The sequence below is a fragment of the Heptranchias perlo genome, chromosome 13 (genome assembly GCF_035084215.1).
Source record: "Heptranchias perlo isolate sHepPer1 chromosome 13, sHepPer1.hap1, whole genome shotgun sequence".
NCBI classification, from domain to species: domain Eukaryota; kingdom Metazoa; phylum Chordata; class Chondrichthyes; order Hexanchiformes; family Hexanchidae; genus Heptranchias; species Heptranchias perlo.
Window position 1 is genome coordinate 50,409,119 of NC_090337.1, and position 22,659 is coordinate 50,431,777.

General features: G+C 44.7%; 1 protein-coding gene and 1 long non-coding RNA gene across 2 annotated transcripts in view; one reads left to right on the forward strand and one right to left on the reverse strand.

Annotated features, from left to right (window-relative positions):
- Nucleotides 1-2,607: 2,607 nt before the first annotated feature.
- Nucleotides 2,608-5,809, forward strand: LOC137331092 (uncharacterized). Its single transcript, XR_010965375.1, has 3 exons — nucleotides 2,608-2,714; nucleotides 4,334-4,875; nucleotides 5,019-5,809. It is a non-coding gene; the product is annotated as an uncharacterized lncRNA (long non-coding RNA).
- A 5,502-nt stretch (nucleotides 5,810-11,311) lies between these two features.
- The window catches only part of LOC137331093 (potential E3 ubiquitin-protein ligase ariadne-2-like), a 48,465-nt gene continuing 37,117 nt past the window's right edge, over nucleotides 11,312-22,659 (reverse strand). Inside the window, exons 2-5 of the mRNA XM_067994696.1 lie at nucleotides 21,171-21,294; nucleotides 16,646-16,743; nucleotides 16,255-16,428; nucleotides 11,312-12,068 (exon numbers count right to left, since the gene is read on the reverse strand). Of these exons, the coding sequence (XP_067850797.1) occupies nucleotides 11,607-12,068; nucleotides 16,255-16,428; nucleotides 16,646-16,743; nucleotides 21,171-21,243 (807 nt within the window). The 5' untranslated portion in view covers nucleotides 21,244-21,294 and the 3' untranslated portion in view covers nucleotides 11,312-11,606. The remainder of the gene's footprint in view (nucleotides 12,069-16,254; nucleotides 16,429-16,645; nucleotides 16,744-21,170; nucleotides 21,295-22,659) is intronic.

A 22,659-nucleotide genomic window follows, 5' to 3' on the forward strand; every position in this document is an offset into this window, starting at 1 on the left:
GATACCTTACAACTGGCCTTCCATGGCTTCACACAAGTCCTCCAAACTGTCGCCCAGCAGGGTGGAAGGAGTGATGTGGGCCTGGGCCAGGAGAGGGATGATGGTGAAAGGGGACATGGAAGTGAGGACGCCACTCAAAGCGCTCCCACGTCTCACCCGTTGCCCCCCTCTCAACCAGTACCCACAATGCTGCCTCCTCTCCAGGTGGCTGAGTCTACCCCTGCACAGGTGCAGGTGGAGCAGTCTTTGGAGCGGCCGTCACGGGCACCGAAACCTAGAGGGCGTCCGCACAAAGCATCTCATTGGTCAGGGCATGGACAAGAGCAACCTGCCACTACCTCTGCTGAAGCCACAGGGATAGCACCACGTAGGGGTTCCTGTAAACGTAAGGCGAAGGATTTGTGAGCACAAAGGGGATGCACAGGGGTGAAAGACGAAATGTCATGTTTTTCATTTATTTTCCTTTGTTTTGAAAAAAATCATAAAAATTGTTATCACCACTACTGCCACGTCATTGAAAATCTTGTCTGGTTTGAGCAATAATGCCCTTTCCTGAGGATCACCGTGAAGACTCACTCCTGATGCCACCCATTGTGTCACTGCAGAGTGGGTGTAGGTGTATTTGCAGGGCTCTTTTGTACAGACGACTGAGAGACACCGGCCATGTCCCCGGTGGCACCCTGGAAGGATGTGGAGGAGAAGTTGTTGAGGGCAGTGGTGACTTTGACAGCGACAGGTAAGAAGATGGTGCTCGGGCCAGCCGGGAGAAACTCGGCATGAAGGAGGCTGCAGATGTCCATGGCTACATGTCGAGTGACTCTGAGTCTCCGTGTGCACTGCTGCTCAGAGAGGTCCAAGAAGCTGAGCCTCGGTCTGTAGACCCTGTGGCAAGGGTAGTGCCTTCTGTGACGCATCTCTCTCTGCGGTAGCCCTCCCTCCTGCTGTGCAGGTGGATGTGTCACAGCAGTGTGTTGTGGAGCTCCACGTGTCAGAGGTGGCCGGCGAGGCTGGTGATGCTGTTCGTCCTCCGATGAGATCATGACTCCAGCTACGGCGGCCCCCATCCAGAAGATGTATGTTTGAGGGGGTCCGCAAGGTAGGTAAATGTGTCTGTACACCGGGGTTGAGGTTGCAAGGTTGTGAATTTTATTGTTAGGAGGAGGGTGGTGGAGGCCAAACTTTGTCCAAAGGGACAGATTGGCCTCCTGCAATATGTGAGGGTCTCCCCCCGACCCCCATCTGTCAAATGGACCTTTGCAGCTGCCACAGGCTGGTGGCTGCAACACGTCCATTTCAACTGGGAGTGTTTCCCCCAGTACGGGAAACAATCTCAGTTTAGTTGAAAATCCCACCCCTCCTAAAATATTTAGGTCAATCAGGTCTGCAAACGACCTGAAGTATCTACTTAAATTGGTTTACGTGGGATCCCACCAGTCCCACATGTGGGGGCTGCACGCGCATCTAAGCATGTCACTGGGGAACCCGGAAGTGGGCAGGTTGGAGCCAGGCTCCGGACCCGCCCCGGGAATCCCCGATTTTCGGAGCCCCCCCGCGCCCGCCACGAACCCGCTGGCTCGGACGTCCGAAAATCGAGCCCTACAATTCAGCTGGGATATGAAGCTACAGAGCCAACTGCCTGCCCAATGCTACCTTGCCTGAGTGGCCATTCATCATTCATGACCAGTACACGAACTGTGGTAAAGATAAATATTGTCCTGGTCAACATTTATCCCTCACCCAACACCAGCAAAAACAGATTATCGAGTTATTTATTTGTGGGAGCTTGCTGTGAGCAAATTGGCTGTCACGTTTCCTACATTACAACAGTGACTACACTTCAAAAGTACTTTCTTGGCTGTAAAGTGCTTTGGGATGTCCTGAGGCCAAGACTTTCTTGTAAATACAAGACTTTATTTTTTAGACTGTTTGTCGATAACCTATTCCACTGTGGGAGCATCACGGTGCAGCCCAATCCTCACCCAATATCCACACATGAATTTTCCAACAGGAGTCACTGAAAAGTAATCAGGAGAGGAAATCCTCTTTCGAGTCCAGAGAATGCTGAGCTCAATTGTAGTACCCCTATCACCAATCATAAAGACATTTATACCCCTCACAAATAACTCGAGTGTCCTCTAATTTGCAGATCATTTCACTCGCCTCTAAACAAAAAATAATTCAGTCTTTCTGATCACCAGTTTGGTTCTTTTAAGCTCTCTCCTTCTCTAATACAGTAGAAAACCTCCTATTCAGATAAGGATTTTGTTTAACTCTTAGCTCTTTGAATACTCAGGTTACTCTTAACAGAATTCTCATCACAGGCATGATGAGAGATAAAATTCCTCAAGGGTTCCGCCAGGTTTCTGCTGTTTCCAGGAGGTTACGACTTGCCTTGTAATGGACAGAACCTCCAAGGATCGAGCCAGGGATGGTGTAGTACCAGTATTTTTGCACAAAGGTCTTCATTAGAGACTTGTTCTGAATATATTCGAGATTGTTTCAAACTTGTTGACTCAAAATGTCCTTGGTTGATGCCGTTATGAGACGTCAAGTCTCCAAGTACTTTCGATGTTTATAAACATGGAGGGTTGGGATGCATTACTATCTTGTTAGGGAATGTGAAGCATCAGCAGATGGTGTTTGGCCTACAGAGTAATTGATTGACCTGTGAACACCAAGGTTGTTTGGGATACGGCTGATTTTACTGGATAGAGGTAAGAGGGTAATATGCAGCTGTTAGAATATTCTCGGAGTAACTGGACCACTCGATATCTCAGGGTAATTCGGGTCTGATCACCCCGGGAGCCTTGTCGTGTAAATCTTTTGTCAGGTGTTATTGTTTAACGTCTTGCTTAGTGTATGATAATTGCATTATTGTATCTTGTGTTGTAAGTCTTAATACTCTTAATACCTCTACACTTTGAGCAAACCACCTGCAAGTCTTTTTGATTAAACACCAGACCGTAAAGTAAGAACTTAGAGGTGCGGATTCCCTACACAGGGAAATCCTGCTTCAATGGCTCAGTTGGGACTCAGCGTATCTCTGGAGGTCGGTACACTGAGTGAGTGAGTCTCTAGAGGGGGGAAAGTGGGCCCTATCAGTGGAATCTAGGCCAACACAGCAGCCTGGACCTCCCCAAAAAAAATGTTTACTGGTCAGCCCCCTTACTCAGCAGGACATGGCAGTGGTGGGAGGGGCAGGGAGGCCCTTGGCAACCCTTCCCCACTTCTCACACCTCCAATGGCAGGCAGACACCAGAGTTTCCTGCTGCATATTGCAGGTGGGCACTGGAGATGCAACCACAGTAGTGCCTACATCCATCTGTGCCATCCCACTGACCCCACAAATTCCAGCAGGGTCAGTACTGGGAACCACTGTTGGCAGGATGCCAGCATAACCAGCCAGATCATGTTGTGAGGAATTTTGGGGCCATCATCTTTATTTACTTAAAAGTCATACTGTAACATAGCACAAGAAGGCATTGACGTGAGGCACCATGAGTGGCATGAAAAGGTTTTCACTGACCAAATAGTGAGTTCCTTATCTCAAGCCATCTGAAGAGGTGCCAAACAGAGGTGAGCGAATGCCCTTAAAATTGGCAATTCAATCCAAACCATTCTCACACACCTTCTATCACCTGCATTAACAAAGGGTTGCCTCCTAATCAAGGAACAGTGGGGGCTGATAGAGTCGCCCATGTGTCCCACTGCCAGTGCTCTGCAGGCATTGCACGCTCCTGTGCACAAATGAGCTGAGGTCGTGAATGGCTGTTCACTGGCTGATATGCGCAAGGCACATTCCTGGCATGAGGGGAATGGGGCAACGGGCATGGGCAAGGGAGGGCCAGGGCACCAGGCAAGGGGGGCATTGGTGCTGGGGGGATGCCAGGCAGCAGCAGGCAGGAATTATTTTTTGCTTAAAAGCATTGTGATTTCCCCCTTACCACCCATTCCAAACAGGAAGCTATGTAGCTAGAATGTTATTCAGGTACTAGAGCCACATTATGAGGTGGCCATCTAATTTATATTTAAATCAGGGACTTGTAGTGCCTAGAGCACAGCTTTTGTACAGGCCTCCAACTGCCTTCACACTCATTGCCCACATTGGAATGCACTACATGGCTCGGGTGTGTTGTAGGTCTCAACACTCCCACCCAATTTTCTGGGCCAAGGATGCCTGATGTGCCCCAATATGTGATGTGTTGTGGCCACAAGCTGAAGGACAAAATAACATAAAGTAACAGAAAAATATATTTATTTTAATCAATAATACTTGACAGCCTTTTGTGGTAATAGTTAATTCAAAAAGTTAAATATTGTTGGTTGCTTTCAGATTGCGGTGAAAATCAACAACCTGCAGAGAAGGTGAAGCACATTTCAGAAGACAGGAAGATAGAAGATGGAGAAGGGACAACAAATTGGAAAGAAGGAGAAGAGGATAAATCGGGAGAACTAACTAGAAGGACAGCATTAAAGGGCACGGGGAGTAACATGAAAATAAAGCTGAACGCGAAGGTAGATAAAGAACATTGTAACTTGGACACATCGACAACAATCATTGAAAGAGAGACGCAGTTTCAGGCAGGTGAACAGGAAATTCTTGTGAGGAGTGTGTTAGCGGGAAAAGGAAAACTAGAACAGAGCAATCCAAAGGAGATGGAAAAGGCAAGAAAATACGTCACAGAAAATAGAATTAAAATAGGTGAAAACACAGTGAAGGCAGAAGGAAATGCAGAAGAACTGATTATGTGTGAAGATACTGCAGTAGAAACAAGTGAAGAGCCAAGAGAGAGAGATAAAAGAGATGTTATTTCAGGGGGAAATGAAAAAATGGTTGAAGAAGACTTAAGAGTGAAAAACCAAGAGAAAATGACGGTAGGTTCCAAAACATTAAACTATAAAGCATTTTCCAAAAGAGGGATACTGTGTTGCAGCTTTATAGTTTTCTTTTGTGTTAGTTTGCTTTCATGTCCTTTTCATCCCTATTTGCTCTCACTTCAAATATCTCTCGTCTCTAGCAATCTTTCTTCAGCCAGGAATTCCTTTGAAATGGAACCCTGTCCATCACGGCTGCCGATCCCAATCCATGTTCAGCCAGTAGAAGGACAAAACAATAAAATGGATATTAAATCCACTCAGGTTGAAACTCATCATTGGAATGAATCACTTTCATGTGGTGATCAACTCTGCTGCCCAGCCAGGAGCTGACAAAATTCACTCAACAGGCAACCTTAAGACTCAGTTTAATGTATTTTATGGCTGCAATTATTGCCTTGTTTTAAGAAGGTTGCAATCCATTTAGTTTCCTCTTTCATTTGCCTTTTACCAATATTCAGTAGAGAGAAATAAAGTTATTTATAAAAGCTAAAAATGAAAGATCAACAAATTTCATGATTAATATTAAGTGATGATTTCTGTAGAAGATGTAAATGTATGTTAACTGTCTTCCATTAATGAAATGTAGCCTTTTAGATCAGCCCAATCTGATGCATGTTCATTGCTGGTTGAGTTAACAATGTAAGCAAACTAGGGTGTCTGCGGTCTTAAAATATGATGATAGCATTAGCAACCAAACTTCATAATAGCGATAATTACCTCTTTGGTAGATGCCAAATGTCTGCCAATACCAAAGTCATTTCATTGGGTGAGAATAATTGATTACTATACAGTTTTAGGATTGTGCACACATCAATCTGCACAATCAGTATTCCTAGACACAACTTGCTTGTTTTTTTCATGGGTTATGATACTTTTTGCATGTAATGAATCTGTTTATAATGTAAGAGAATAAACATGAATTTGTTTCTAAGTTGATGGGCTTTTATTGGTAATTCTCTTCTTTCGATCAATGCTTATTAAAGATTATCCTTCCAAATGCAGAGACATTTATCCCGCTTCCAAACTGTGTCAGTGGATGAATGGATGGGTAGGAGAATGTGCAGTGTAGAAGATCGAAATCAGGAGAGAATGGAATGTAAAGGAGAAGGCAGATTCATATGGGTCTGGAGGTCTCTGCATTACTGCACTGAGAACCTTGCAATGGGCCAATTGGAAATAAGCCATCACTTCTCTGACCAGATAGATTTGTGCAAAGTATTATGATGATGTTCGTGGAAAAGCCATGTGTAGAGTGTGCAGCAACTGAAGTTAAAAGACTGGATTAAAAAAAAACATTATTTTGACTATGACATATTTTGGAAGGATGTGAAGGCCTTAGAGAGGGTGCAGAAGAGATTTACTAGAATGGTTCCAGGAATGAAGGACTTCAGTTATGTGAATAGAATGGCGAAGCTGGTATAGTTCTCCTTAGAGCAGAGAAGGTTGAGAGCAGATTTGATAGAGGTATTCAAAATCATGAAGGGTCTAGACATAGTAGATAGAGAGAAACTGTTCCCATTAGCAGAAGGGTCAAAAACCACAGGATTTAGATTTAAGGTGATTGGCAAAAGAACCAAAGGCAACATGAGGAAAAACTTTTTTCCACAGTGAGCAGTTAAGATCTGGAATGCACTGCCTGAGGGGATGGTGGAGGCAGATTCAATCGTGGCTTTCAAAAGGGAATTGGATAAGTACTTGAAGGGAAAAAATTTGCAGGGCTACAGGGAAAAGGTGGGGGAGTGGGATTAGCTGGATTGCTCTTGCAGAGAGCTGGCACGAACTCGACGGGCTGAATGGCCTCCTTCCGTGCTGTAACCATTCTATGCTTCTATGATTTGAATGTTAATTGCGAATGGCTAGACAACAATGCTATGAATCAAAGCTCTTCTGACAGTGCAGGTCTGTCTCACAAATTGCAATTTTAGGGTATTTAGGGTATGTACTGCTTGAAAGTGTGGTGGAAGCAGATTCAATATTAACTTTCAAAGGGGAATTGGATATATACTGAAGGGTTCTCAAAATTCCCACATTTTTTCATATCATCAACGAGGATATGACTTTTGGAATTTTATTTGAAGACGTATCAACTGCTAGTTTTAAAACATGGATCCCTGCAAGACATGCCTGGACTTGTTGCGACAGAGTGGATTGTTCCTGAAAACCAGACAATGAGAGTAGACAGAATACGCATTCTTCCCTTTAAAACAATCAACCCAGAGAAAGACTTCAGCTTACACGAAACTAAAGCCCATCAAAACCTTGCATAAATTATCGCTACTAACTACTAAAAGCAGGAAGCCAACAATCACCTGAAGAACACAAAGAACTAACCTTGTTTTGGGAATCAGATAAGAAATTCGAAAGTCAGTATAACTGGGGACCAGTTATGAAGCAGGGGGGTTTTTGGTTTTGGAGCAGGTTCTAAGCAGTTCAGCTTTAAAACAGCAGTTTTGAAGCAGCAAGAAGGCAGCCACAGCCCTGCACGAAGATTGTCCACCCACAACTGCGCCTTACCGTACCAACAGACTCTATCCAACTGAAGAACCTTCGCAGATTCCACAGACCAGGGCCACGTGGGGACGGCAGGGCCCAGAGGACACAAAGAGCGTACCCCAAAACTGCAACCGGCTTACCTGGCTGGATTTCGAACTGTCAAGGAACCCTGGTTTGGTGAGCATGATTCCTGACCTCTCCTAGTTCAATTTAGTTAGGTTTTGGGGGTGGGACAAGGGTAAGGGGATTAGTAGGGTGATTTTCCCTCGTTATGCCGTGTGTTCCCCATTCTTAACTAAGTATACTTTGTATCTCAGTATTATCCTAATGTTATAAGTTCATTTGTGATTTCAATAAACCCAGTTTCTTTTCTTGTACCAAAACCAGTTGTCTGCTGCATTTTTTGTCACAACCCCCAAATAAGTCCAAGGTCTAGAACCCAGGGAGTGGGAGCGATTCGGACCGCTCAGTAGTCAGAGGTGAAGCTGACACAGACCACCACCCCCTACAATACTCACAAAGGAAAAAACTGCAGGGCAATGGGGAAAGAGCAGGCGAGTGGAACTGATTCGATAGCTCTTTCAAAGAGCCAGCAACCGGCACAATGGGCTGAATGGCTTCCTTCTGTGCTGTATGATTCTATGATTTTCTGAAATTAATGAGCCATTCCCTCTTCCAACAGTCTTTCCAGACTTCTCTTAAGCAACAACAACTTGCATTTATATATCGCCTTTAATGTAGTAAAACATCCAAAGGCACTTCACAGGAGCATTATCGAACAAAATTTGACACCGAGCCACATAAGGAGATATTAGGACAGGCTTGATCAAAGAGGTAGGTTTTAAGGCGGTCTTAAAGGTGGAGAGAGAGGTAAAGAGGTGGAGAGGTTTAGGGAGGGAATTCCAGTTTTAGGGCTTAGGCAGTTGAAGGCATGGCCTCCAATGATGGGGTGATGAAAAACGAGGATGTGCAAGAGGCCTCATATCCACTGCAAACTAGAAGTTAAAGCTCTGCAGTTTTCTACCCCTGCAAAGACCTTTAGGTCTCATACAATCTTAGAATGTAAGTGCCCACTGCACTTAATTTCTCTTCAAGCTACTCAGGAAAATAGTATTATCAATACACCCTACATGAACTGGGCTCAGATTCTGAATTAACGAATTAGATTTATTTATTAAATTAAACAAGTCTACAAAACAGTGTAAACTCTGACATAATAGCAGCAGTAAAAGGCCTACACCAGTAATTTACACAGGGGTTCTTCTGATCGTCAGTCAAAGCTTCAGTGGAAACCCAGGAAAAATGGTGTGAACAGCCGTTTACTTTGTTTCTCTGGGATTTCTGCTGAAGTTTCAATGGGAGAGCGAGGAGCCTCCCGGGAAATTCTGCCTACTGATCTTTAATGATACTTTGACAGAAGTGAGTGTAAAGTTTTTTTTACTAATACACTCCAGCATTCACTTGCGGTTCCATTTTGTCCAGCACCATCCTATTTCCCACACCTTCAAGGTTCAATCTTTCTCACCCTACTATCTCAGGGCCTTTGAACTGCCTGGAATGCACACTGAAGGTTTAATATTTCTTCCAACTGTCCCATTTCCAGGTTGGATAATTCACAGACGGGTGCTGTTCAGATTCATCCAAACATGCTCTTCCTGATGCCTCTAACACATTGGGCTCGATGTTACCAGGGCTGCGGGTTCTCGGCGGGGGGGCGCCTGGCGAAATCAGTCTGCCCCCCGCGCGATCGTAGCCTAATTGGATCCACTTACCTGGTCTTCCGGGTACCCCACTGCTGATCTGTGCGTCGGGCGGGCTGCGCATGCGCAGTAAGATCTGTCAGCTGGAGGAGCTCTATTTAAAGGGGCAGTCCTCCACTGACAGATGCTGCAACAAACAGAAAAAATTACAGCATGGAGCAGCCCAGGGGGAAGGCTGCTCCCAGTTTAATGATGCCTCACTCCAGGTATCAATACATGGTGTGAGGAGGAGGGGGAGGACAGAGATCTTCCCCCCGGCGAGCGGGAGGAAGCGGCCTGCCTCTGCCACCAGGAAGGCCTGGCTCGAGGTGGCAGAGGAGGTCACCAGCACCACCAACATATCGCCCACCTGCATAAGTGCAGGAGGAGCTCCAATGACCTAAGTAGGTCAGCCAAAGTGAGTACACTTACTCTTTCCCCTACACTCCTTCTGCCACATCACCGCCCCCACCCCACATCTCCTTCTGCACTGCCAACACTACTCTGTCACATCACCCCTCATACCCACTCAAACCTCATCCTCATCTTACCTGCACCTACTCACCTCGCCAGTACTCATCCCGCCACTACCACTCAACCCAATCCTCAATCTCATGGCTCTATCTCATACTCACCCTCTCGTGCATCTCTTTCACGGGCAGCCTCACTCAACCTGCCACTACCTGTGCTGCAGTCGTGAGCATGAAGGGGATGCACAAGGGTGTTTGAGGGTTTGTCATGGTTGTTACTTATATTGAATTTCTGATCAACTCACATCACATATTATATTGGCACCACTACTGCCATGTCTTCACGAATCTTGTCTGGTTTGTGCAATAATGCCCTCTCCTGAGGATCACAGTGAAGACCCACAACTGATGCCACCCATTGTGTCACTGCAGAGTGGGTGTAGGTGTATTTGCAGGGCTCTTTTGCGCAGACGACTGAGAGACGTCGGTGATGTCCCCGGTTGCACCCTGGAAGGATGCGGAGGAGAAGTTGTTGAGGGCAGTGGTGACTTTGACAGCGACAGGTAAGAAGATGGTGCTCGGGCCAGCTGGAAGCAGCTCAGCATGAAGGAGGCTGCAGATGTCCACGACTACATGTCGAGTGCACATGTGCTCAGAGAGGTCCAGGAAGCCGAGCCTCGGTCTGTGGACCATGGCGAGGGTAGTGCCCTCTGCGACGCATCTCTCTCTGCGGTAGCCCTCCCTCCTGCTGTACAGGTGGATGTGTCACAGCATTCTGTTGTGAAGCTCCACGTGTCAGAGGTGGACGGCGTGGATGGTGAGGCTGGTGATGCTGTTCGCCCTCCGAGGAGGTCATGACTGCAGCTATGGCGGCCCCCATCTGGAAGATGTACATCTGAGGGGGTCCGCAAGGTAGGCACATGTCTCTGGACCCCGGGGTAAGTGTGCAAGTTGTTGACTTTGATTGTCAGGAGGAGGGTGGTGGAGGCCAAACTTTGTCCCAAGTGACAGAGTGGCCTCCTGCAATGGGTGAGGGTCTCCCCCCACACCTGTCAAATGGACCTTTGCAGCTGCCACAGGTCCATTTGAACTGGGAGTGTTTCCCCCGGTGTGGGAAACAGGCCCAGTTTGCTCTAAAATCCTACCCCTCCGCACATAATCCCTTAATCAGGTCAATTAATGACCTGAACAAGCAAAATAAATAGCGTCAAGAGGAAGCCCGCTGGCTTTAATTTCCTGCGGGATTCCCACCAGCGGGGGCTGCGCGCGCACGCCGGCGCGTCAGCGGGGAACCCGGAAGTGTGTGGGTTCGGGGCGGGCTCCGGTCCCGCTCCGGGATTTCCCGATTTTCGGGGCCCCACCGCCAGGAACGCACCCGCTGGCGGGTGCTAAAATGCTGCCCATTAATGCTGTCTGGATGCTGAAGCCAAAGCCACCTTCTGGAAGCCAGACACACTATGAGAGGAACGGCCAGCTTTGACCTTTCCGAGCCTTAGTTTTATATTTATACAGGGGACAAGGTATCAATTATATTTAGACACAAAGTTAATTCTGCGTCTAGCTACCCATATACAGTGCCAATACCATGGGATTTGTCACAGTTCCCCTGAAACTTTGAACTTGATTTTACAGTTTTGTTGAGAATAAGTTGAAAGTCCTGGCTCGTAACACATGCCAAAGAAAAGTGAAGACAAGACACGGTATTTACTAGCGGTATATAAAACCTGTATTTTTAAATGCTTTGTTTCTTGAATACACAATTTGGCAAATTTGACAACACATTGGTTGCAGGCGCAATTATTGTTTCAAAATGATTCATGACATTAAGATTGAAATCATTATAATCTAAGGCAAACATTATTTGAAAACTCATGTTAGCTCGCTCACTAAATTTAAATCTAAAACAATTATTGGAAAATCTTGGCTCTGCTTGATTTCGATCAACATAGTATTAGTATAAATGTAATAACTTTACATCCATGCTTCAAATAATTTGCATGGTTTTTGTTGCTTTAAAATTTACATTTTAAACTAGTTGAGTCCACAAAGGTATTGAACTTTGCCTTGGTGCAACATCTTTGGCACAAATTTTATAATATGATCCCGATTTGGTCATCATGCATTTCTGTCCAATTTCAAGACAAGCAAAGCAAAACTCAACTTTACATCTTAAGCACACCACATACTTGCACCCTTCCAATGTGTGCTCAATGAGTAGTCCACAAGTTGGACAGGCTCTGACTAAGGGACAACTTTTAATCTCACTATTCGGTAAACTAACCATTGGGCAGCTTTTTAATCGTTCTAGCTCAACATTGACGCAGTCAGAATTCCCACAGGCATCCAGGCCATTCCCACTGCATTTCCATGGTCCAAGACACTGCCAGCAGAATCTGTAATTACTCCCTGTCTTAGTTGTGCAGATTGCGCAGTTAACTCTGTTCTTTGTCACGTTTTCTCGTTCAGTAAAGGAGCCACAACCTGGACACTTAAAAAGATAGAAACAAAATTAAATGATAAAATGTTTTTTCTGTTGTTAACTCACAGATATAAGTGAGCAGTGGCAAACGGATATCTGAAAATATCAGGCTGCCACTTAGCACCGTGATACAGCTGCCTGGTCTAAATCCAGCCCAATTGCAATTGGAAGACAGACAGAGCAAGATTAAATAAAGGGACAAGTAATTTCTGGCAGTACAAAATCAGTAGAAACACAATTATAGTCATACATAGGTATAATCAAAAATCACTTCACAAACTGATTATACATATGACGTTTTAGAGACATTAATCTGGGATAAAATTAATTGGCACTTGGTAAAATATGGGTTAATAAATGAAAGTCAGCATGGATTTCTTAAAGGAAAATAGTGTTTGAATAATGTGAGTGAGTTCTTTAATGAAGTAAGTGAAAGGGTTGATGAGGGTAATGCGGTTGATGTGCATATGGATTTTCAAAAGGCTTTTGATAATAGAATTCTTAGCAAAATTGAAGCTCATGGGATTAAAGGGGCAGTGGCTGTGCGGATACAAAATTGGCTAAGGGACAGAAAGCAGAGAGTCGTGGTGAATGGTTGTTTTTCAGACTGGAGGGAAGTGGGCAGTAGTGTCCCCCAGGAGTCGGTGTTAGGACCGCTGCTCTTTTTGATATATATTAATGACCTGAACTTAGGTATACAGGACATGGGGCTTCATTTTAGCACCCGCTATCGGGTGCGTTCCTGGCAGGGGGGCTCCGAAAATCGGCGAATCCCGGATCGGGTCCGGAGCCCGGCTCGAACCCGCCCACTTCCGGGTTCCCCACAGATGCGCCGAGGTGCGCGCGCAGCCCCCCGCATGTGGGACTCCTGCAGGCAATTAAAGCCGGCGGGATGCCACTTGAAAGTATTTATTTTGCTATTTCAGGTCATTAACTGACCTGATTAAGGGAATATGTGAGGAGGGGTGGGATTTTAATAGACAACTGGGACTGTTTCCCATACTGGGGGAAACACTCCCAGTTCAAATGGACGTGTTGGAGCCATCAGCCTGTGGCAGCTGCAAAGGTCCATTTGACAGGTGTGGGGGGGAGACCCTCACTCATTGCAAGAGGCCAATCTGTCACTTGGGACAAAGTTTGGCCTCCACCACCCTCCTCCTGACAATCAAAGTCACCAACTTGCACACTTACCCTGGGGTCCAGAGACATGTACCTACCTTGCGGACCCCCTCAGATGTACATCTTCCAGATGGGGGCCGCCGTAGCTGCAGTCATGACCTCCTCAGAGGGCAAACAGCATCACCAGCCTCGCCGGCCACGCCGTCCACCTCTGACACGTGGAGCTCCACAACACAGTGCTGTGACACATCCACCTGCACAGCAGGAGGGAGGGCAACCGCAGAGAGAGATGCGTCGCAGAGGGCACTACCCTCACCACAGTGTCTACAGACCGAGGCTCAGTTTCCTGGACCTCTCTGAGCAGCAGTGCACACAGAGGCTCAGAGTCACTCGACATGTAGTCGTGGACATCTGCAGCCTTCTTCATGCCGAGCTGCTCCCGGTTGGCCCGAGCACCATCTTCTTACCTGTCGCTGTCAAAGTCACCACTGCCCTCAACAACTTCTCCTCCGCATCCTTCCAGGGTGCCACCAGGGACATCGCCGACGTCTCTCAGTCGTCTGCACAAAAGAGCCCTGCAAATACACCTACACCCACTCTGCAGTGACACAATGGGTGGCATCAGTTGTGGGTCTTCACTGTGATCCTCAGGAAAGGGCATTATTGCACAAACCAGACAGGATTCGCAAAGACGTGGCAGTAGTGGTGCCAATATATGTAATGTGAGTTGGTCAGAAATTCAATATAAGTAAAAACCGTGACAAACCCTCAAACACCCTTGTGTTCCCCTTCATGCTCACGACACGTTTGCCTTACGCTGCCTACTGCACATATGTGATGCATGCCCTGTGGCTGCAGCACAGGTAGTGGCAGGTTGAGTAAGGCTGACTGTGAAAGAGATGCACGAGAGGGTGAGTATGAGATGGAGCCATGAGATTGTATGAGGATTGGGTTGAGTGGTAGTGGCGGGATGAGTACTGGCGAGGTGAGTAAGTGCAGGTAAGATGAGGATGAGCTTTGAGTGGGTGTGAGGGGTGATGTGACAGAGTAGTGTTGGCAGTGCAGAAGGAGATGTGGGGTGGGGGCGGTGATGTGGCAGATGGAGTGTAGGGGAATGAGTAAGTGTACTCACTTTGGCTGACCTACTTAGGTCATTGGAGCTCCTTCTGCACTGTATGCAGGTGCGCGATATGTTGGTGGTGCAGGTGACCTCCTCTGCTACCTCGAGCCAGGCCTTCCTAGTGGCAGAGGCAGGCCGCTTCCTCCCGCCCGCCGGGGGGGAAGATCTCTGTCCTCCCCCTCCTCCTCACTCCATCTAATGATACCTGGAGTGAGGCATCATTAAACTGGGAGCAGCCTTCCCCCTGGGCTGCTCCATGCTGTAATTTTTCCTATGCACCACCAACATATTGACAGGACAAGTTGAGAAGGCGGTTAAAAAGGCATACGGGATCCTTGGCTTTATAAATAGAAGAATAGAGTATAAAAGCAAGGAAGTTATGCTAAACCTTTATAAAACGCTGGTTAGGCCCCAGCTGGAGTATTGTGTCCAATTCTGGGAACCACACTTTAGGAAGGACATCAAGGTCTTAGAGAGGGTGCAGAGGAGATTTACTAGAATGGTACCAGGGATGAAAGACTTCAGTTACGTGGAGAGACTGGAGAAACTGGAGTTGTTCTCCTTAGAGCAGAGAAGGTTAAGGGGAGATTTGATAGAGGTGTTTGAAATCATGAAGGGTTTTGTTGGAGTAAATAAAGAGAAACTGTTTCCAGTGGCAGAAGGGTCGGTAACCAGAAGACACAAATTTAAGGTAATTGGCAAAAGAACCAGAGACCACATGAGGAGAAAAAGTTTTCGCAGCGAGTTGTTATGATCTGGAATGCACTGTCTGAAAGGGTGATTGAAGCAGATTCAATAATAACTTTCAAAAGGGAAGTGGATAAATACTTGAAGTGGAAAAATTTGCAGGGCTATGGGGAAAGAACAGGGGAGTGGGACTAATTGGATAACTCTTTCAAAGAGTCAGCACAGGCACGATTGGCCGAATGGCCTTCTTCTATGCTGTATCATTCTATGATTCTATGAAATAAGTCCGATGAACAGTTTGTGAAATATGTGAAGCAACCTGATAGTCTCTATGTAATCAATCCTTTTATCACTTTCTCATTTTGCATCACATTTTATACTAACATGATCTAGCACTAACATGATCTGGCACTTTTGCTACATCATTGAAATATTCAGCACTGAGTATTTATAGAGATTTTGAACTCTTAAATTATTTATTGGCTGTAAACCCTCATTATTTTTAAGGAACGTATTTAATTGTTATATTTTTATTCCCATTTTTTATTGTCCCACTCTTCGGGTTCACAGATCGACCACCTGGTTTTCAGATTGTATGAAAGAGAAATTCTTTTGCCAGGAACTCCCAGCATCTTCAAGTCATTCTGGTCTGCTTCCTCTGAACCTATGCACTGGCAGGAGTCCTGGCAGGTGCTAATCATAGAATCATAGAATCTTACAGCACAAAAGAAGGCCATTCCACCCATCATGCCAGTGCCAGCTCTTCGAAAGAGCTGTCCAATTTAGTCCCACAACCTAGCCTTTTCCCCATAACCCTGCAAATTAGTCCTCCTCAAGTACATGTCCAATTGCCTTTTGAAAGTTCCTATGGAATCTGATTCCACCACCCTTTCAGGTAGTGCTCTCCAGATCTTAACAACCCTCTGTGTGAAAAAAATTGTCCTCATTTCCCCTCTAGTTCTTTTGCCAATTATATTAAATCAATGACCTCTGATTACTGACTCACTTGCCAGAAGAAACAGTTTCTCCCTACTTGCTCTATCAAAATCTCTCATAATTTTGAATACCTCTATTATGTCTCTCCTTAACCTTCTCTGCTCTTAAGGAGAACAATCCCAGCTGGAGATCAAAATGGCCATGTCCATGGGCAGGGGCGAGGGAAGAAGGGACAAATGCGGCTTTGCACATAACCCAACAGCAAGTTATGGCATTTGCAGACAACTACAACAGGAGAAGAATGAAGTCCTCAGCTCATTTTCATGTGATTACCGGTTTTAAAATACAATATTCTGCAGAAGCAAGAACAGCTGCCGTTTCCTCAAAATATTCCCGTTCTTTATCAGTCAGCAAAGCCATTCTACGGACTTCTGGGTAGGACCACTCCTTTCCACACTTTCCAACAGTGCCCGCCTTTGTTGCCGGACAAGTGAATCTATAGTTCCCCTGAAATTACAAAATGCACAAGGATAAACAGGTCATTAATAACCATGATCAGGTCCCATTGCCCTGATGAACAGCCTAGCTTCCTAGGAAGCAATGATAATGAAGATGCTGAACAATCATCAACTCTGTTAATGTAGGGAAAATCTACCATGGGCAAGAGTGACAGATTGCAAACCCACTTAGATGTATGGTGAAGTATGGAAGGGATATAACTAACCTGTGATAGCAAGTGACGACACCATCCAGTCAGCGAATTTGGATCCACTGCATGCCCGCAGGACATCTCGGCTCTTAAAACATCAGGATCGTCATCTTCTGAAATAAAAATTTAGACTAACTCCATATGCTGTTTGTACCATTGTCTATTTTAGGCCCTAATTACCCCCTCTAGGAGCAGACACAAATATTCATAGTTAACTTGTGCCCATGTGCAAAACTGGAATTTTCTAGCTAGGCATGGGGGGGATCGGCAGGGGGCAAAGGGTTGCTGGAAAAGAGAAAAATCATTGTGTGAATAATATTTAAAATCTTAACAGTGCACATTATGAAACCAATTTCAAAAGATAATTATGGAATGAACAGATGCAGACTGCCCATCTAATGATAAGGGTACCATTTATCCTCTTTCTGACCATTTCCTAAATGTTCAATTCCTTTTGAAAAGAAAAAACAACTTTTTTGCATTTCTCTCCTGAATGATATGAGTCCAATTAAGCCTTAAAAAATAATATTGCATATGGATAAGAGCTTCTGTTAAAGTACAGGTACAATACTGTGCAGTCACCTTTTCTCCTCCACTGACTGGCTGGCACATTAGTACTGACATTAATTGGTGGAGGGGATAATTCAAAGCTGTTTGCCAGCATTAGTTGGGACCTAGTGTTTTGTTATTAACAAAAACTCATAGATATAGGGGGGGATATATTACACATTTGATATATGTGGAAAAAGTTGGTACACTCCTCAAACTGAAATGATGGAAATGTACTCAAACACAAGATTTGAATCAGGATCTGTGCTGTGTCATGAAATATGTGAAATTCAGAATAAGGTTCTTGAACAACTCTGGATTTGGTTTGGTTCCACCCAACGGACAAACCTCAACTGAACATTAATTTGGAGTTCAGTAAATCTCCCTACTTATAAACAAGTTACTTTTTATATAATTATACATGTCAGGAAAATGAGGTCAGTGCAGTGGATTAATAATTGCCCCCAGGGCATTAATTCAGCTCAGTGTGCCACTGTGATCAGCTTGGCTTCTCAGCTAAAGGTTGCACACAGATACAAGTCTATAGTGAGACGTGTGCCTGTGCAGGATAATTTCACATAAAGCCAGGCGTTTAACTCTGTTATTTGACTTGAGCCAAATCATGGGTACTTTGCTCCATTTCACAGCTGAAAATGTATTGCTGCCGATTTCAGAAGAACATGCCACTGCTTTCCCCCATTACATTCCCACCCAGCGCTGTTCTCAGACGCAGGGCAACTCACAAATCTGGTGGCAATTTGCAAGACCCACAACAAAGTGAGTGCCAACTGCCACTGGAAAAAAGTCAGTGCTTTCATATTTCTTATTGAGAGAATGGTGTGTTCACCATCGGCTGCACTTTTATAACTAATGTTGAATATATCTGTATGAAATTTCTTTGTGTGCTATTTTGATGCAAGCACTAACTCATTTATTTTAAATGCCTCATGAAAAAAATGACTGAGAAACCTTTTTCTTATTTCGGAAGGTAGAAGGGTTGTAGGCCATCTCTGCCAGATGAAATTATATACATGTAATTCAATGATACATTTAAGGATTTGTATCATTACACTGTATGCTGGGATGTGGTTGCACTGGCACTACCAGCCCTCCTCAACCTAAACAATGAGCATCCAACCTGTGGCCTTAGGGCAACCCGTGGCCTCTAAGCTCTGGAATTCTAGCCCTTGCAGCCTAGACAACTCAGTCCTCTTTGTGCTTATATTTTTTTTTGCTGGTTTGCCTTGTTTGAATGTTATGGCCTCAAAGGAGCTGTTTTATGTGGTATTGCCTCTTTGGTGGATGAATTCTAAATCAGAACATAAAGATCTGTTAGCTTCAGTAACATGAGTTACATGAAAATTGATAGCAACATGTACTTAAACTTTATATGTGGCCCCTGAATCTCTATGGTACGAGGTCCACAGAAACAAGTTTGGACACCCTGGTCTAGACAATGACTATTCAACCATGAGCACTTGATAGTTCAGTCTGATTCTATGCTCATCCAATCTTCACATATGTACACTTTCCACTGGACCCTGGCTGCTTTTTCCCCTCCCCAGCTCAGGAGATACTGAGGCCAACTGCAATGACCATACTGTCACCTCAGTTGAGATCAGTTAACTTCACACAGATGAATGACTTGAAAATGACGAAAGAGTTAACACAAAAAAAAATTAAGGAAAATAAAGTTGGCACAGTACATTGAGACTGTGCTGTCATGTCATGGCAGGGAGCAAGTTTAATCCATGCTTCCAAACGTAGGAAACAGGAGAACCTGTGAGTGAGTTTTCTGGGTCTCTTTCCTCCACTGCCTAGCTGCCAGCATATAGCTATGTGGTCACTGTCCTTTTTCTCAGCAAGGGAATGTTGGCCCTTGGAATTCACTAAAAATTAGAACATGAAGAAGGAAGAAGTAAAAATTCAACAGCAATGCAACTCTCTTTGATAGATCAGCTGGTCAATTTGAAGGTCCCATGTTCAATCCCCAGTCAAATATAGTCAGCTGAGACAGCAGTTGAAGCACTAAAATTGGGTTCAGCATCGGGGTAGGGAGGAGAAAATATATCAGGATTATCTCTCTATCCACTGATTATTGCTGGAAATGTATCTCTGTGGGTGTCACATGAGAACAGGATCAGCTCAGCTGTGATGCCTACCACGGTCAATTAGTTTGCCAACACTCTGTCTACACCTATGACAAATGGTCACCATATCTCATTGAAACAGATAAGATTCTGAGAGGGCTTGACAGGGTAGATGCTGAGAGGTTGTTTCCCCTGGCTGGAGAGTCTAGAACTAGAGGGCATTGTCTCAAGGTAAGGGGTCGGCCATTTAAGACTGCGATGAAGAGGAATTTCTTCACTCAGAGGGTTGAGAATCTTTGAATTCTCTACCCCAGAGGGCTGTGGATGCTCAGTCAATGAGTATATTCAAGGCTGAGATCAATAGATTTTTGGACTCTAGGGGAATGAAGGGATATGAGGATCGGGTGGGAAAGTGGAGTTGAGGTCGAAGATCAGCCATGATCTTATTGAATGGTGGAGCAGGCTCGAGGGGCCGTATGGCCTACTCCTGCTCCTATTTCGTATGTTCTTATATTCTTATATTGAATATACTCTGTCAAGTCCCCTTATATGTTTCAATGAGATCACCTCTCATTCTTCTAAACTCCAGAGAATATCGACCCATTCTACTCAATCCCTCCTCATAGGACAACGCTTTCATCCCGGGAATCAAGACTGAGATCGACAGATTTTTGGACTCTAAGGGAATCAAGGGATATGGGGATCGGGTGGGTAAGTGGAGTTGAGCTCGAGATCAGCCATGATCTTACTGAATGGCACTGCAGGCTCAAGGGCCCATATGGCCTACTCCTGCTCCTGCTCCTATTGCTTATGTTCTTATGGCAATGTACCAATGGGCACCCAAATGCTCATGGAAGTGTATACCAACAAGGGGTCTGAACCTTCAAGAGAAAACGAGAGAAAATTTACAAAAAATAAGCAGCAAAGAGTCATAGAATCACAGAAAGGTTACAGCACGGAAGGAGGCCATTTGGCCCATCTATGGGCTCTATGCAAGAGCAATCCAGCTAGTCCCACTCCCCCGTCCTATCCCCGTAATCCTGCAAATTTTTTCCTTTTAAGTACTTATCCCGTTCTCTTTTGAAAACCATGATTGAATCTGCCTCCACTACCCCTCGGGCAGTGCATTCCAGATCCTAACCACTCGCTGTGTAAAAAAGTTTTTCCTTATGTCACTGTTGGTTCTTTTGCCAATCACGTTAAATCTATGTCCTCTGGTTCTTGACCCTTCCGCCAATGGGAACAGTTTCTCTCTAGCTACTCTGTCTAGACTCTTCATGATTTTGAATACCTATCAAATCTCTCGCAATCTTCTCTGCTCCAAGGAGAACAATCCCAGCTTCGCCAGTCTATCCACGTAACTAAAGTCCATCATCCCTGGAATCATTCGAGTAAATCTCTTCTGCATCCTCTCTAAGGCCCTCACATCTTTTCTAAAGTGTGGCGCCCAGAACTGGACACAATACTCCAATTGTGGCCAAGCCAGTGTTTTATAAAGGTTCATCATGACTTCCATACTTTCGTACTCTACGCCTCTATTTATAAAGCCCAGGATCCCAAATGCTTTTTAAACCGCTTTCTCAAGAAACTGAACAAATTTAGTATCTCTCAATGGAAATATGCGAAACAAAAATGTTTAACAGTCAAATGATTAGACGTTACTCATCTACAAAGGCTACTGTAGATCACCCTACAGAACAGGCTTCCCTCAATAACAATGGACTTCTCAGCTACTAAATCACACTGTAACTGAGCTCCCTTTCCCCTTCACTAATATGTTTTGAGTTCTATATACAGTACCTGGGAACAGAAACTGATGATATCCACTTAAACCACACATAGTCAAAAACAGTCCTAATCTGCACTTTCACTGCAATTACTAAAGATGTCTGCGTATTTACCTGTGATATCATCCTTCCGTTTTACAAATTTCAGTGTGAAATCTTTTGGGTCGTACTGCTTTTCGGTTGTCATCCTGGCTTCTGTGCATTAAGCGCTGTTCCAGCAACTCGACTGTGAGTCACTCTGTGTGTTCAAAGGAAACTGTTACATGCAAATCTTATTGGGCGACCTCCACGGTTCTCTACCAATCAAGGAAATATAATTTGCATAATCATTTCGCATCGAATCTGTCCCGGTCATCATCCAAACATTTAAAGCAAAAATGCCCAGTGAATATTATTTAATTGGTGACCGGCTTGAATGTAGGTAGATATCTGACTTGTCTCTGAAATACCTACAAGCTCTACTGCAGTATAACGTAAAATTTGTCATTTTGCACAGAGATATGGGCAACGCAGTGGTTGTTCCTCTTAAAGGGAGATTATCACCATTGTAAAGTTATTGACTTCGGTGCCCAACAATGTGAATTTGCGAGGGGATAACCTAATTCAAGTAGTAATGATGGATCCTCATCGCAGAATATCGCCGCTTCACGAAAATTGTGTATTTTATCAGTATATGACAGCATGGTTACTGGGCTCTTTCCCTTCCAAAACATCAACAGTAGCCCTTTAATAGACCCCCCACCCCTTCTCGGACCCATTGTACTTTCACTGCATCAAGGGAATCCAGGTGTATTTATTATATTTCAGTGTGCAAGAGAGAAAAATCAGAACTGGGTCAATCCAGCACGTTTTCCGAGACAGTTTTAAGCACTTAGGGAAACTAAGATAGATATGATCACTGGGGAAACCTGAATCAACGATCTCTGGGATAAGAGATAGTTAAATTAATGGGTTGCACTGGACATGGAACAGTGAAGGTGCCACAGTTCTCTCAGTTTAGAATGAATTGCAATTTCATTAGACTAAAAATCCAGAGGTACTTCCTGTGTGAATTCTATAAGAAAGCAGCAACATATAGGATTTTATCCTAGTACTTTAAATGCAAATAATAATTGTGCACGGAGCAGTTAAATGCACTTCTTGTCAGCATTATTAGTATTCACCCAAGAGGAAATTCTGGAATTTGCTTCCTTTACTGACTGAACAAAATACACCTTGATGGATGCTTCTAAATTACCTTCATGGCAATTAATGGGCTCCACTATATAACGTAATAATAGTTTAAACCAGCAATAATTATCAGATAACTTTTAACAGAAAAATCGGAGGAAAAACAAGACAGTTCCAATTACAGAGCAGAAGCCGTGCTTTGATGTTGCTGAGAAACAATATGTAAATTATGGATAGGAGGGGACCAAGGGTACAACAGAAGTAACCATGTCGGCATGGGAAAAGAAACCATTTGTAAAGGAAACTGGATTGGAGGAATGTTAACATGGGGGGTAGAAATTAGTTTGGGTGCGTTTTCGCACCCAAACTCAACTCAGCACAACGCGGGCAGTGTGCCCCAACCGAGAGGCCCGGGGCCAGCCCAAAATTGGGC